Source organism: Mauremys mutica, chromosome 11, assembly GCF_020497125.1.
Source record: "Mauremys mutica isolate MM-2020 ecotype Southern chromosome 11, ASM2049712v1, whole genome shotgun sequence".
In the NCBI taxonomy this organism is placed as follows: domain Eukaryota; kingdom Metazoa; phylum Chordata; order Testudines; family Geoemydidae; genus Mauremys; species Mauremys mutica.
Window position 1 is genome coordinate 22864050 of NC_059082.1, and position 17398 is coordinate 22881447.

Below are 17398 nucleotides of genomic sequence, written 5' to 3' on the forward strand. Positions count from 1 at the left end.
CGGAGTGCGCAGCCCCGCCCCTCCGGAGCGCTGCTTTACCGCGTTATATCCAAAGTCGTGTTATATCGGGTCGTGTTATATTGGGGTAGAGGTGTATTATGTTATCAAGAAAACTATTACTGCTCTGCAGTGGCCGCTTATCCCTCAGAAATAATTAATTCTTCCTTCATGTGCTCTAATACCCTAGGGTTTTATATGTATAAAATTTGTACTTCAAAAACAAACATTTTTAAAAAAAATTTAATTTTAAAATGTCATTGGAACCATAAATATAGTAGTGACCAGAGTAAGTTCTAGAAATTGTCCAACTATGCCTTTTACTTATATTGTAAATGAATGATAATAGTTCTTTCAGAATGGTGTCAGGTTATATAAATAGTACATATTTTAAAAAGTCAATAATTACATATTTACAGAGGATTATAGTTATTGATTACAAAATAATAAGCATTTAAAAAGTCACTAGCAATGCACATTATTTAATTGATCAGCAGTCATATTGGAGTACTTAGTAAATAAAAGCAATAAAGAACAGTGTCAGAAGTATTTTGTCATGAATAATTATAGTTGCCAAAGCTCCATTGCTTAGAATGTCAGTTTAGAAGCATGAAAATAAAATAGCATTCCCGTTCCGATTTACTACCTTTTCATTTGACAAGTGCTGACTTCTTTCCTGTTTCAAATTAACCATACAATTAGGAATTAATTTTTTTGCCAGTTCTGCAACTGAAGAATTCAAAAACTGTAATAGTTTTAAAAGGAAGTCAAATTTCAGTCAGCACAGGTTTGACAGTATCCTTTACAGATTAGAAAGTCAAAAGCAAAGCACTGTTATTTTTATTTTCAGATACAATAATTAAAGATGGAGAGTCACATTTTTAGTCTTCACTTTAAATTTCCTTGCTTTGGAAATTAAATCACACACTTAATTAGTGGTCAGTTTGATATTTTTATTTTATTTTTTGGAGGAGGATTTATTGGTTTAAGATTTTAACCCAAGTAAAATAGCAAAATACCTCAGGTGACTCACTAGTAATTTCTTCATATTTCAGTCTAAATTGTGCAAACAAAATGCAAACAGTGAAAACGACAAGAGGTCTCTGACCTCTGCTGCCATTTCTTACTCCCCTTCATGGTTGGCTCCCTTCCCGCATGCGTCACTCTCCTAGATTCATGAAACCCAAAACATTATTGGGTTAGATCCTGAACTGTGTTAGCTTATAGTTCAACCCTTTGAAGTAAGGTTGTCAATATGGTACAAACACACACATGCACCAGAGGCATCAAACTGGTTAAAATTATTCTCATTCTCTATGAATGATTAAGCCTGGGCTAATTCCTTCCTGTTCTATTTCAAAATGCATTTCCATTTCTACCTCAGTGAGTGACTCAGTCAAGGCAGATTATAAAACTCCCAGAGCAAATCTGTGTTCTTTAAGTCATTATAAGAACAGCAATCAATTGGAACAGAGTGCAGTTGGTATCCTCAGGGGTATTAAGACTTTGCTTTGAAATGCCACACAGCACTGCAAACCAGGCAGAATTACCTTATGAGAGAATACATCAAAATCACATGTGCCACACTTGTGCTAGGGCAGTTATAGCGCCATCTGTGTTTTTGGGGAGTCAAGAAGTGCTTGAGCAAGGAGGAAAGAAGGAATAAAAAAAGTTTATTTTTTAAAAAATACTGGAAAAAGAGAAAAGGTGGCATCATTTGCATCGGAGTTAGTGATTTTTCCGTAATTTCACATATTTTAACCATGAGACTATGAGAAATCATATTAGCTTGAAAAACACTTAACTACTTCAATATCTTCACTCTATACCACATGGATACTAAGTATCCACTGAGTCATCAGTTGCTCTAGCATGGAGTTCCACTGTCTTAAGACATACAGATCAGTACACATGTTTTCTGCAGTTATTTCTCTTAAGCAATTCCCCTGATAATTGTTTTTCCCCTTGTTTCATTGTAGTTCCTTTACTGACCAATACTTCAGCTATAATTTGAAACTACAGGACAATTTTGCCAGCAAAAGTAGTACAGCTAAATGGGAACACAGAGAGGATGATCATTAAGAACTGTTTCTGTTAGAGCATGAGATCTTGTTTTTCAAGTAGTCCTCACATCTGCCTGTAGAACAGTTATCCTACAGCAACAGGGAAATTCCAGGTTTGTCTCACAATATATTGTCAGCACTCTTGCCTCTGGGCCAAAAGAACACAGGGTTGAAGTCCAGCCTGGTTAGCTAGTAGGGCACTGGTTCAGGGAAGGGGATTATCCTCAACATTATAACAAGATCTCAATACTGCAAAATGAATTTTTTTCTATTATATTTTAGCATCACAAGAATCAGTGGTTCATGCAGGTATAGATGGATGTTTTTCACTCTGTCTTCCCAATAAGAGTCATGTCCCATAAAACTGAACTTTTGCGCTATACACCTAATCTTTTCCCAGTAAAGCAAAATGGAATAGAATATAACAATATATCACACCTGAAGGGCATCATTTAAAGATTCTATGGAAAAAAATATGGGTGTTAAACCTTCTGTGGATTTTACGTATCTCCCCCCACCCGCCACTTCCTCCACATTCATTTGGCTAGTGGTCTGAAAAATCAGTGTTATATAGTTACTTTGCTGTACTGAATTTGTTACATCCTCTCTCCTCCCCACCTCCTCCTGAACAGTGCACAAAAAGAACCTCAATTTAGAGCCCTTTCTGGGAAAGAGAGAGAAGACACGATATTATGGCAATCCTTATAAATGTTATCTTCAATCCAATGTTTGAATGCCTTAAAAAATCAATTGCATTTCTGTTCACTGAGTGTTTGTAGTAGCTACCAATAGTAGCAGCAGAAGTAAGCATATAGGATAAGATAGTGCATCCACTCTCTTACCTCCATGATAGGGTTGGAAGCCAATACTTTCTCTTCAACATTAGCTTCACTGGCAGAACCACTTACAGTGGCAAAGTATCTCATGGCATACTTAGCAGAGACAGTCTTTCCTGCTCCAGATTCCCCACTTACAATGATTGACTGATTCCGTTCATCTCTGAAACACAAAAACATGTTAATTACCAGCTGTTTGCTAAAGTAGGCTGTTGATGATCTAGCTTCTTGCTGGGCTAACTGGGCCCTAGTGTTTGGTCAGGATGGGAATTCAGAATCAACACGGCCATTTCAGTCTGCTCTGACGTTAGATTTCCTCCAAAGCACTTGATCCTGTAAATTAACTTGAGCTTCATCCTGTTTATCTCAATATCACATTGCAGTACCTTCTATACAGATTCCCAAAGTGCTTGACAAAGCTGGCCCCATTTTACAGATGGGGAAATGAGTAGCATATTCAGAAACAAAAGGACGGTCTCCTAACTCCTGTTATTATTTAACCATAAGACAATTCTTCCTGTAACCCTATTCCCTGCATTTGTTCTAGACATTAGTGTTTTGAACAGTCTTGCTTGATTATTTAACAGCAGCTCTAGAGCTAAAAGAGTCCCTTTGCTGTAAGGCAATTTCTTCTTATTTTTTTTTAAAATCTCCATTTGTTACCATTTTTTTCCCCTTCCAAAGCGAGCCTTGCCCATAGCCTCTGGTTTGAGAAGCTCTACATCTAACGAACATGTAGCTCTGCCTGTGAAAACCATTGTTTAAAAAGATCCAAATCTTTTAAAGTGTTGTAACAATAAAAAGTATATATCACTTCTACAGAGCTTTAGATTTCCAAAGTAATGGACAAACTACAGCTAATAAGGTTTCAGACCGATATCCCTGTAAGTTAGGTAAGCATAGTCTCTAATTTACAAATGGGAAAACTGAGAAAGGATAAATGACTGCCCAAGAATGTATTGAGAATCATTCACAGAGCTGAGATTAGAGTTCAGGAGTTGTTTGTTCCCAAGTCCCCAAACTCAATCCCCCAGACCATGACGTACAATAACTCTAAATGAAAGACCAGGCACGCATGTATTCAGATGGAATATTTACAGCCTCCAGCTGCCTGCCAAAATCACCAGTGAAAGCATGCTGAGATGGTATGAGAGAATATATATTTCATCTATCAGTCTAATAAAAAAACAATCAAAAGGATTCTTGTTTAAGCAGTCTGACAATATGCAAGAGATCTCAGGTTATACTTGTGAGGCTTTAAGGGAAAAAAAAAAGTCAGTGACCATAACCACCATGGTGAATACCATACTAAATTAATAGACCATGTTATTTCTCTCCACCTTTTATCTGTCTCCAAAAATATTCCCAAACCTCTGGGTAAGAACACAGCTCTAGTGTGTTTCATGCAGCACAGAGTTGTACACTAAAAGGACTATTTTCATCACACCTTTGAAAGAAACAAGGCCTGATTTATACTGAATACAGTTAGTGGTAAAGCAGGTTGGCGACATCCTGGCAAAATGAAGCCAAAACTAAAGCAACAATCATTTAAATAAATAAGAAAAGGTTAACAAGGTACAAACAAATCCATTTTGTTGTGTGTTCTTAGCCTCTGGCCTATCAGTGTGTTAAGTATGAATGAATAAGCACAATTCTCATATTAAGCTGACAGGCTCAGAGAGAAAAGTCACGACAAAGGGTAACTAGTCACCTTAACATCTGATAACAGGTAGTACAAGCCTATTGCTTGAGATGTTGCACCTGTCCAAATCCAATGAAAAAGAGCCTCTCTCTCCTGGCTAGAGTTGCTCATCTTCAAAAATCCTCCTTCAGTTCAATTTCCCCAAGGAAGATGCCAGGGAAATGTGGTTTGACTAGTTATTCCTACCCGCTTAGCAGCCACCAACCTGTTAGGAAGCTTCCATTCTAAAGAACAAAAAATCTAGTGCACCCACTCCAGTCTGAATGAATAAGGGAGGCAGGGTTATGGGGCTTCCTGTGGCAAAAAAAAAATCAAAAAAAAATCAAGGGTTTGCATAGAGAAGGAGGGAGAAAGACACTTACTCTTTTCCTCATCAGAAACAGAGGCATACTCAGTGGCTTTATACATAGGAGGAAGAGACTGTACCTCTGCTTATCAGGGGATGGTATGAGATGAATTGATTACTGGGGATGAAAAAGGAAAAGTAGAAAGAAGACTGTAGTAGTTCTTGAAGAACTTGCAAGTGGCTCAACCCAAAATACATCCCTTTCTTTTTGGTTTAATTGGTGTAACAGATAATGGGCTGGATTCTCTCTCACATAGACAACGCCTACATTCTGTCAAAAATGGGCCAAAATGCAGAACAGCTTGTAGCCGTTTATTCCTCCGGTACTCCACAGCATGGAAAGAACAACGTCTCACTGTTCTTAGAACATGAAACTTATGGAGGAACCTCAGCAGCCGGAGAACTCAGGAGATGTGCAATGAGATAACAAGCCTTTCGTTTCTATGTCACCAGCTTTGATCCAGAAAAATCCTGTAGTGATCAAGAGTCATTATCATCCACAGGTTGTTGAGTGACATACAAGAAATCTCAATCTGGTTCCTAGAGGACAGGAACTCCCATCAAAAACCACCACTAGCTGTATCTATACCATGCCCATCATGCACCTTAATTAGCAGCCCGGTTGACAGTCTCAGAGAGGCCAAAGACTGAACAGCTATCAAGACTCACCTGCCTTGTTACCCCTTGATGAAAGAGCTGAGGCAGGGCAGGATTCAGGAAGATTGGCAGGACATGTCAGGGAAGCTCATATTGCTACTGCCTGTGCCGGACAAGTTCTCTGGATAAACAGAGGACTTCAGTTCCAACTGCCAATCTAGCACCTTTCTTCAGGACTAAGTTCACTTACCACCCCAAGAAAGACATGTTGAAACTATTACATATAAATCTTTTACGAACTTTAACACTCAGGATTTGGATTAGTCCACATGTCCACACTCAGGATTTGTCCACATGTCAAGCCTCAGCACCAGTTCTATTTATATTATACACACACACACACATTTGCAAAGCTATAATCCTAGATAATATGGATTTATAACAGAAGTCCAGACACAACGTCGACTCTAGTTCCAGGAATGGAACACCGTAATAAAAATGTCTCATTCTGTTCTTTATGTTTCCCAGGATGAGCACAAACTGCCACGAGAAGCCTGTTTGAGCTCAATTTGCTTCTCTTACTACAAGGTGTGTATACCTGTAGACTAATTACATACCAGAAAGTGCTAAAATATAGCATTTAATATGAAGATATCATTTAAAGAGCACCTTACAAATGATTATTTAATTATATCATGGTCTTTTCTGGACGTTAATGAAGCAATAGCGGCACAGGATCTAAAATGTTATTGGAAATCTGGAATAACAATGTTAACATCTGGGAGATCCAAAGAAGTCTCAGTTATGCTCCACTATTAGCTTTGAAGAGGAACCGTTTCCTTAGTGCCGCAGCATGTGGACAATAGAGAAGTTTCACTTTTAAGAAAAAATACAATAAGGTGCCATTAAATCTGTGTCTACCTGCCCAGGATTATTATTATTATTACATTTTAAATTGTCTCCTGAATTTCAGACTCTAAGGTGATACACAAATCAGCTCTTAGTGTTCCACCTCTTTTTTATTCCTCCCACCCTAGCAGTTTTATCCTCAGGATAGAGATTTGTTACATCATCCAGAATAGATCAAAATATGGATCAAAGGGTTTTAAAGTCCTTGACAGGCACCATTTACAAGAACTATTTCAGTCAAGCATTAAAATGTTTACAGAAAAATAATGTGTCTCCTTATCTCTCCACAATTAGCAACTCACATTACTTTAAAAAGAGGAGGAGGATGGGAAGGATAAGTGTGGCCAAATCAGGCTTAGTTCAAAATAAGTCATGAATTTCATTAATTTTTCATCGTCAGTAATCCGGGTAAAAGGATGGACAAGCAGACTTTGTGCCTGGACTGGTAAATTTTAATGACAATTTTACAAAGCTTCTAATTAAACAGCACAAATCTCTATTTATTGTATGACACAGGATGGTCAGACTTTGTGAACAGAACTGAACAGAATTCAGGATACCTCCACAACAATGATGACAAGCAACATTTATGAGGAATCTTATTATCAGAGTGCCAAATGGAGAAGTAGATCAGCACTCTCCCTTCATCCCAGGAAGCTTGAGTTCACAACATACTTCCCAATAGACATCTATCAGCTTTATACAACCGCTGCACAATCAAACGCTAAAGACCCTTTCTACTTACCTGATGCCCAACAGCAAAACAGGAGTGCTACAGTATGGATTAACATGTAATATATGGAGAAAATGTTTTTTTAATATACAAATGAAATTGTCATCTCTATCCCAGTGCAAAGTGGCTTGCAGGAAACAATCCTGCTTTGGCGGGGAGATGGAGTGGATAGTCTAATGGCTTTTTTCCTTTAAATAAGATTAGTAGTACTAGTAGTGACTACTACACCTGGGCTTCTAAAATTCACTAAAATCTAAGGGTAAGATTTTCAAATGCACGGTATTGAAGTAATTCTGTTTCCTTTTAAGTCAATGCTAAAGCAGCAGCTACCTATAGCCTAATTGGCTTGGACAAAGAAATACATCACAGCATGGAGCTCTGTTCATCAGAGTATCACACTTCAGTGGGACAGTCAGATTGTGCTATTTTGCATTTTAAGGATGTAATTTTAGAAAGTACTATAGCCTGGGAAAAGAAAGGAGTAGAGGATTACTGACAGCAACCTCCATGTTCAGACATATGTATATATAATATACCCCCTTCCAGTCACAGTTGCCAGAACTGCTATCAGACATTTAAAAAAAACAACAACAACACAGAAACACAAGCTTTTAACAAATTCATATTCTAGGTTTGCTGTGAGGTATTTTGAGGTTTGCTGGTGAGTATGTTTTATGCCTTTTATTTTACTGATTCAAAATATCTAGAGCAGATATTCAAAAACAAAACCTTAGAGCCCACAGATCCTGAATGCCCAATGTTTGTATTAATGCCCAATGCAAAGACAAACCAGACTAGGAATAAAAATATTTAGAGTTTATTTCACAGTTTATGACCCTTTCAGAAAAGGCTGTGAACAATTAATGTGTCTTGGCCAGAATCATGGAAATTGTGCATGCAAATGATCACTTGGACTATTTGCATGCACAACGGTAATAGTATCATAGAAATCACAGAATATCAGGGTTGGAAGGGACCTCAGGAGATCATCTAGTCCAACCCCCTGCTCAAAGCAGGACAAATCCCCAGACAGTTTTTGTTTTTTTTAACTCAGTTTCCTAAATGGTCCCCTCAAGGATTGAACTCACAAGCCTGGGTTTAGCAGGCCAATGCTCAAACCACTGAGGTATCCCTTCCCCCTGCACATTTTGTGTGCACCCTTCTCTACAAATATTAACTTGTTAATCCTCGCTACCATCCTGGAAGGTAGATGTTAACAATCCTATTTTACAAATGTAAAAACTGAGATCACACAGCAAACCACAGGCAAAGACGAAATTATAGCTGCAGCGTTCTTTACTTCCAACCCCATTTTTATTTGTGTGTATCACAAAAATCTCCTGACTCTGGCTCCCAAACTGAATGAATTTTCAGGTTAAGAAGTAGATGTGTTATAGTATTGAAACCAAGATTTCCAAAACAAACAGTTTGAATGTTTTAGGATAGTCAAGATGTATAGAATGAAATGGCATGAAAGTGGCCCAATGAATATATACTTCCTGTCTGCTACATACATACCAAAAGAAAGTCCTCCTGGGGCCCAAATTTTTGAACTAGCTGCACTCAAATACTAAATAGCTACTTATCAATGGTTATTTTAGTGGGACCTAGAGAAGCACAGAGCTGTCTTTCTTTATCCATTTCAACAAAGCACAGTTTTTATCCATGTGATCAACAAAGCACAGTTTGTTTTTTCCATGGCTGATGGCTAGGCTACATCACTTCATCCTGTCCTTAAGGTTCACGGCCATAAAACAAACAAAATAAATGAAATAGTTATTACATTCTTGAAAACAATATGTCAGTAGAATAGAATTTGAGATATTGGTATCACTTATAAACCTAGGGCTTGATTACTTGAAAGACCTCCTCTCTCCTCATGCCATACTGCAACAACTGAGACCAACAGAGGTGCTCCAGGGGAAGCCACCTCAGGATGAAAGGAGAGAGGATAGCTAGTAGGGCACATTGAATGAGAGCAGCTTAGGAACTTGCTTCCCCTTTGATCCAGAACAGCCTGAGTCTTTTGATCTGGAGGGCTTTCTTCTTTTTTTTTTTTTAAATGGAGGCTTTTGGAGAAGGATCTTTTGGTTTTTATTAATTTTATATTTTTAATTTATGGAGGCTTTTGAAGCTGTTTGAAGAGTAATACTGAAGGGATTATTTTCTTCTCCCATTTCCTGTGCTGAAAGGTTTAATGAGTATTCTGCCATATTTTGAGGGGGTCACCATTGGCTTCTTGTTTTCATATTTTATGGTGTTTCCGTCACTGGTAAGGGCCTCTACAGGATAGAACAGGCTTTCAGTTCTTAAACAAACAGAGTAAATAGTTGCTGGAGGGTCTGAATCTGCAGTCTTTGAACACTCCAAACTCCCAGTGCCTTCAGGACAAGTTCAGGTCCATAAGTAGCTCTTTTAGTTAATAATTACAGTATCGCCTCTTCCTCTTACTTCAGATTCTCTCCTGCAAGTCTGTGGTAGAGAAATGCTTACAAACCTGAAACTGCTTTGGACATTCTAACAGTGAGTTTCAATTTACCAAAGAACTCTTGAAAGCTAGCCTGATGCAAGCTCACAAGGGAGACAGCCTGTGACTCAGAGGAACCTTTGGGATAGATTCTCCTTTAAACACATACAAGTAATTCCCATTAATATCAGTCAGAGTCATGCCTAGGATGGGCAGAAGAGGAACCTGTTTGCTTCCTCAGTGATGTGTCAGCCTACAGTTGAATTATAGCAGCAGGTAAACCAACCCAAGAAAATAACTTATGCCAGCATATTTTGATTTTTTTTAAAATGATTAAAAGTCAAATTAAAGTCAGTTTTGGAACTATCGCACATTTGAAGTCTTGTTTTATACTGTCAGTTGCAGGTCCAATTATATCCATATGATTTAATACACAGAAACATTAACACCATTTAAATCAGACACATTTTCACCACTTACATTGTTAAAACAGGAACAGATTTCAAAACTGCGCATGCACAAATACATGCACATAATATGTGCAACTGCCCAATGCGTGGATATGACCAATCAGATGTCTGCCCTTATCCTGCTAGTATCACAGTACGACACAATTTTAAAAGAAGCTGGCATCCTATTTTTTGGAATCTGTCAACTTATAAAGTGCCTTATCAAGCTGAGTAACTGAAAATCAGTTACGTCCCATGAGGTTGCTCTAAAAAGCTCTGTTCCTGCGGAGTATGGGAGTGTCAACCATGCAGGTCCCTAGTTGATGAGAGTAAGGAAATCAGGTTCGAACAGTGACTTGAAAATGAAACGCACTGTGTAAGTACTAATAATTCCATTAATTGTTAAAATAATTTTCTTAAATAACTTGCAAACTTAGTGAAATGCTAAAATGGAGGTTAAAATATAGCAAGTCACTGAAGTTTTGGTGAAGAAGTGAGGAGGCAAAAGGAGAATATCTAAAACTATCCTCTTCTCCCTCAAAAAACATAAGATTAACACACGCCAAAAAAAAAAAAAATAGTTCAGAGGTCGGAGTGTAATACCTACTGTGTTATTTGCTTCTTTGCCATTTGATATTTCTTCAGAAGATCCTGATACCTCTGAGCTAATTCTCTCTCTCTTTCTCTGTTTGTATGTATATGTGTGTGTGTGCGTGTATATATATATATATATGTATATATATATATCACCAAGGGCCAAATACATCCTTGGTGTAACACTACTGATTCCAGTGGAGTTACATCTGTGATGAACTCTACCCATCGTGTTTCCAACTGACAGAGTTTTAAACAAGAAGTTATTTACTGAGGCTCAATATAGCCACAAAACTGATTTTATTGATATGAACAAATCTCAGTCAAGTCTGGTATCTTCAAATGCGTGTAAAACTACATAAACCCTAACGAAAATATTTCATTAACATCTTTGTTGCTTCCATATAAAGTGTTAATTTAGGGTCTCTTCTTGGAATAAACTAGCCAGGTAAAAGATTTCAAACTCCTTTCTTGGGAAATCTGAGTCCTTTTCCTCAGTGCAAATGTGGCAGAGCTGTCCAAGTAGTTAATATCAATAGCAAATTAAAAATTATCCATAATATTGCATTTTCTCTGACCTTCGCACAAAGCAATTTATTAAACTTACAGTGGGAGACAAAAAAGTGTTGCTTGGGTTGAATGTACTGTTATCCTCAGGAGGAGTGCACTGAAGACACCCAAAAAAGGCATCTAGGAGAGAGACCTTAACTTTGCAGGAATGTGGCACCTCTACCATCTTGTTTCCTCCTTCCCCCACCCCCCAAAAATGGGCAGGTATCTCAAAAGAGACCAGTTCCCCACGTCTGACTTGCTGCATTAATTAGAACAAGATGGATTTTTTTATCTTTGTATTTTGGGGGCTTCTTCCCCTCTCCCCCGCCCAATAAAACAATATCCTGAATTAAATACTAACGTTCTTATTGAAGCATAATTGCCACTAAAATCAGCAGGAGTTGTGCTGAATTAAGGACTTTAGGATTAGCTCCCTTCTATTTATCTACATTTGGTTTTACAGTAATTTTCTAATAAAATGTTTTAAAAAGTAAAACAGTCTTTCACTGGTTACATACTGCATCTGCAGGGACTTGAGATCTTACACATTGTTGATATGACCATGGCACTTTCCACTGAACAGAAGAGTCTAGTGGTAGAGGAATGCTGGGTTGAGGCTAAAGAATATGAAGTGTGATCAGATACTTGAGTAAGGCAATTCCATGGCATAAGATGTTTCAGAGGCTAGGGAGCACCTATGTATTATTGAGAGAATGGAATAACCAAAACAAGTTGTTTATACCCTGCTTAATGAGGCGGCAGACTACATGGATTAATGTGTTGGCCTGTACACCTTCTCACTACAGGCATAATCCAAGGGCAGCTGAAGTCCAAAGGATTCTTTCCCATTGACTTCAATGGGTGCTAGATAGAGAAAAGAAGGACATGACAATGGCACAGAAAAAGCCGTTACCTTATACATTGCAGTATGTAAAGTCTGGCGGAAGTTTAGTTTTGCAGAGTGTCATTAATAAATAAAGGATCGAAGTTTTAAAGCCACACACAACCAACAAGGGGTGCAAGCCATGTTTGCCCCATTACACCAGCAAAATTTTGCATTTGTGCATCACTTCGAAAACTGCAAATGCAACTTCTTGTTTTCTCCACTGTGTATTTTTGTAGGTGCAAATGAGTTCTGCTCACCCATTGTGAAGGTCTTTGGAAACTGAGCCCATACTATGCAGCAGGAAGTGTGAGGCCTGTTAAAGCCATTTTAAAAACTGGCAGCTATGCAAGCCAGAAATTGCTTTTCAAGTAGAAGTAATGTAACTGTTTCCTTAAAAAAATAGCAATTTTCTAAAGCTCTTAGACCAAACAAAAGCAGCACCAGATTAAAATGTGCCTTTTCTAAATTTGTTCAGCATTCCAGTGACTTATCACATTGGGTATGGGGAACAAGATTTTGCCCTTTGTTAATCTTGTGAACATACTATTTTGATAACAATTCTCCTCAAGCACTAAGTTAGTTCATTATCCTCTGGTTTCCTGGATTTGGCTCCCTAGTCTCCTTAATGCCAAAATGCTCCCCATCTCTTTGACCTCATCTCTCCTTATTTTCCAATTCACCAAATATATTCCTCAAAGAGCAGACTTACTTTCTCCCTCCTCATCTTGCCTCTTGAGGAAGGTGGCCAGGTCCTTCTCCTGGGCTGCCACCATTATCTGCAAAAAACTCCTCTATAGCTAGCTGATTCCCCAACAAATACTATTTCAAATCACCTCTTATCCATAGCCCATGACTCCTATCTTGCTCTAACAAACATATTCTTACTCCTTATGTCTCTTAGTTTTCTGACAATCATTCTCCCCCAAACTTGACCATAACCACCTCCTTCACTTCTGAGCCACATCATCTTTGCAGAGATGTGGATAGAATTCAATGATGAATAATTCACTTGTATTTGCATGTACAGAAGGGTGTGGTGTAATGTGGATAATTATTCTTTCAGCCCTGAAAGGGCTGTTGTGAGGATTAATTAGATAATGTTTGTAAGACACTTTGAAGGTGTACACGCTATGTAAACTCTAAGTATTATTAGTAGAGCCTACGTTGCTCTGAAGCATTCATTGGCATTTTTGTATGAACATTATGAATAAAGAAATTACATATTAGTGTAAACTGCCATGTATGCCTTTACATATCACAAAACTTGTGCCACTACTCCTGTTACAGAGCTAACATGCTGCATTTCCACAGCCTGGTCTATTCTTGACTGCTCTCTGCCCTGAATACCATCTTGACTATCCAGCTCCAGCATGCCCTGACCTGAAGTACTCTTCCCTTCACAGAAGCAATGCAGCAGGTTCTCCCCACCTCTTACATGTTTGATTTTACCCTGAGTCATGACAACAGGTCCTGTATTACCAGCCAGAAGACAATTTTTCCCCAAACTACAATAGAATCTCAGAGTTACAAAGACTACAGTTATGAACTGACTGGTCAACCATATACCTCATTTGGAACTGGAAGTACACAACCAGGCAGCAGAGAGATATTTAAAAAGAAAAGAAAAGACAGTACAGTGTTAAATATAAATTACTTTAAAAAAAAGTTTAAAAAAGATTTGACAAGGTAAGGAAACTGTTTCTGTGTCTGTTTCATTTAAATTAAGGTTTAAAACAGCATTTTTTCTCCTGCATAGTAAAGCTTCAAAGCTGTATTAAGCAAATGTTCAGTTGTAAATTTTTGAAAGAACAACTATAACGTTTTGTTCAGAATAGTAACATTTCAGAGTTATGAACAACCTCCATTCCCAAGGTGTTTGTAACTCTGAGGTTCTACTGTATTTCATGCTTAATAATCATGAGAAGCAAGAAAGACAAAATATGCCCCAGTTTCACCATTGTAAAAATGACCATTAATATACCTGCCTACTTCAGAGGGATGTGTTGGGATTAGTTAGCGAATGTCTGTAAAATGCTTGCCAGACATGATGCCCTTCGTATGCTTTAAATATTACGCCATGTCTATGCTTAGGACACCACACCCCCAACATGGCAAAACATAAAATATGTAAGATGAGATTTACTTTTTGTATTGAAAAAGAAAGATTAGTTTGGGAAAAATGTGTTACCATGAAGACTGTGCAGCTGAAGACTGCTGACCACACAGAGATTTGTAACTCACTTAAAAGTTAGGCAGTGACCTACTGAACAGACCACTAGACCAGGACTTGGGAAACATAGATTCTATTCCCACCTCTGCATCTGGCCTATTGGGTGACCTTGGGCAAGTCTCTTCCCCTTCCCGTGCCTCGGTTTCCCCCTCGTAATATGGGGATAACGATACTGACCTCCTTTGTAAAGTGCTTTGCAATCTACTGATTAAAACCACTATGTAAGAGCGAGGTATTATTAACTCATCACTCCAGATTTTATGCTCCAGAAACAGACTTGCTGAGAATTCAGCTATGCTCTTTTCAGTACAAAGGACTGAAGCTCCTTAAGTCTGTCAACCTTCTGTGACTCTGTGGAACAGCGACTTGGTAAAAGCTTTAAGGAGCAACCTTGAAAACAGCATGTACAGTTTCTAAACAAACAAGACATGTGAACAGCAAATCACATAGCTTATAATTTTAATTGCGTCCAGGAAGTGTAGCTCTAGAATGTAAAAATGCCAAGAGGTGAAACTATAATTAACTGTAGTTTTTCTGGACATACTGAACACATTACAAATGGAGAAAACAGGGGTCAGCAGCGGCTCCAAAATCATGACAGATTGCACTCTGGAGGGGCACAAAGATGACCCACCAAAATGAAACTGATTTCCCTAGGGATTAGTCGGTTGAGGTCACTGCTGCAACATGCTGCTAAAGCTTATTGCTCAGAAACCAGCAGGAAACCTCATATGAACTCCAGGCTCCAATTACCGTATAACCAGATTTAACCCTTTAACTGCCTGCCGACAATCATTAGTCCAAACAAGCAGGACAAAAGACCAGATGTCACTTATGACATATCGTAGTGGCACCCTTGAGACACAACAGTCAGCAAGCAGGGAATCCCAGTATAGGGTGGGTTACACTTCCTTCATAATTCACAAATACACTTACCTCCAGTAGGAAAGGACATTTTCCTTTTTCATTCTAATTTTATCAATACAACCCTACACTAAATTACTCCAGTGAGATGCTGCAAATTCATATAACTCCATCATCGTTCTGTTGTTTGTACAGCACCTAGCACAATGGAGTCTTGGTCCATGAATGGGCAGAGCCTCTGCATGCGCACAAGTGTGAACAGCTGCTTTACCTCCCCCTCCCCTAAGCACCCTGCAGGGGAGAGTGGTCCATCCACCAAAGAGACATTGGGAGATAGTCATCAGTCCTTCTCCACAAGAAGATGACAGTAGGAAGGAACATTGGGAAGTTGTCAGACAAGTATCTTGCACAGAGCCTGCAGGATAGAGGGAACCATGTGGGGACAAAAGGTTGTGTAAGATGGTGGAGTCTCCCCAGTCCAATAAGCCAGGTATATTTCCACATTCTGAACTCTCTGAGATTCTGCAATCACAACATTCATATGTAATTTTTCCATGTTGAGGCTGGTCTACCATCTTTATTATGATGAGATCAGTTTGCTGTGTGCTCCGATACATAGTCTGATTCTGTTAATACTATGGATTGCAATTTATTCCCTGTTGTGGTCATATGGTGTGCAGGTTATAAGACTCAGTAATGGTTTGGGGACACTATTCTAAACAGGGTGGCTTGTCAGGTGCCACACCATAACTATAATGCCCTCTGCACATTCTGGCTCCTCTAAATTCTGGTTAAGAGAGAGACGCCACCTCCATTTGAGAGCTTTCTGCATCTCCAGAATCTGTGGAAGGAGAATGAGCTTGCAACAGCTGAACCAGTAGCTGAGCCAAAAGAGGAGTCCATTACAGAGTCCACTGTTAACCCCAGGATGCTGATCTTTGGCGAGATGGCCCTGTCTCTCCCAATAAGCAGCCAGAGCTCTCAAAAGCGGCCATGGTCCTCTAGTTCCCTTTCACGATTACAGTGAGAGCAACCCAAAATCATTAGAGACTAATCATCTAGGTCACTGCTTGCTTCTGTTGTGTAGAAAGATTCTTACCTCTTACCGCTACTAAACATGTCTGCACATAAACTAAACGGAAGCCTTAAATATTTGATAAAGATCTCCCTGCATATACCTGTCTATCCAGATTATGTATTAATATGATCCCTATTTACCATAGTATCAAAACACCTTGAAGTCTTCAATGTATTTATCCTCACAACACTGCTACAAGATAGCACTTCTCTATTACTCACACTTTGAAAATTGGGAACTGAGCAGAGAGACACTGACTGCCCACAGTCACACACAAGATTTGTGGAGGAATAGGAAATTGAACCGTGGACTCCCACATTCCAGACTAGCAACCTAACCCACTGGACCATCCTGCCTCTTCCTCCTCCTTTAGTCTATGAAGTGCCACTTCCATCCCCGCCTAATATGATGAATATCTGTGTATACATTACAAATGTGTGATTGTCTATGTTTTTCTACCCCACTGCTATCTGTCCACGAGCCAAAATTTCTCAAGATGGCTGCCAAGATAATTCTCTGCAATGTTTTGAAGGTAGAAGCAGATTTTGCATAACGTCTGTGAAACAATTTTGGCACAAGTGAAATTTCAAAGAGTCAAAAAACATTAATTGACTCAGTTTTCCTTAGCCTACTTTCCAACAATGCCAAGGTACAGATATATTTAGACGTATTTAGGAGAAGCTGACATTAAAGACAATTTAATTTAAAAAAATTCTATTCACCTCAGGTTTTGTCAAATCATTATTATTTGTAATACAAAATTATTTGGCAGTGTCCCTTTTGACTCTGGGATTTGTTGAGTTTTATAGGGTTCTCATCATTATGTAATTCTATTTCCAAATGAATCTCCTCTGGATGGTTCTTCTAGAAAACCAGAAGGCAGCAGCCACGTTCTTTTATTTAAATTGAAAATGGTGACCTCAACAGCATCCAGGAGCCTCTCTAAGCCTGGATGAGAATGCACCATGATTATCCTAAACATACACATGTAATGTGCTCCCATTACGCAGCACAAGGGAGCACAAGTACAGAAAGGAATAGAGTCAACTAAAACCTCTAGTTATATATTATACTGCAGTTCAGAATCATCCCCAT

At 38.6% G+C, this 17398-nt stretch overlaps 1 protein-coding gene across 1 annotated transcript in view; it reads right to left on the bottom strand.

Moving 5' to 3' along the window:
• The window catches only part of MYO5A (myosin VA), a 131092-nt gene that overhangs the window by 79576 nt on the left and 34118 nt on the right, over nt 1–17398 (bottom strand). The window contains exon 4 of the mRNA XM_044980289.1: nt 2903–3059. Coding sequence (XP_044836224.1) covers nt 2903–3059 — 157 coding nt within the window. The remainder of the gene's footprint in view (nt 1–2902; nt 3060–17398) is intronic.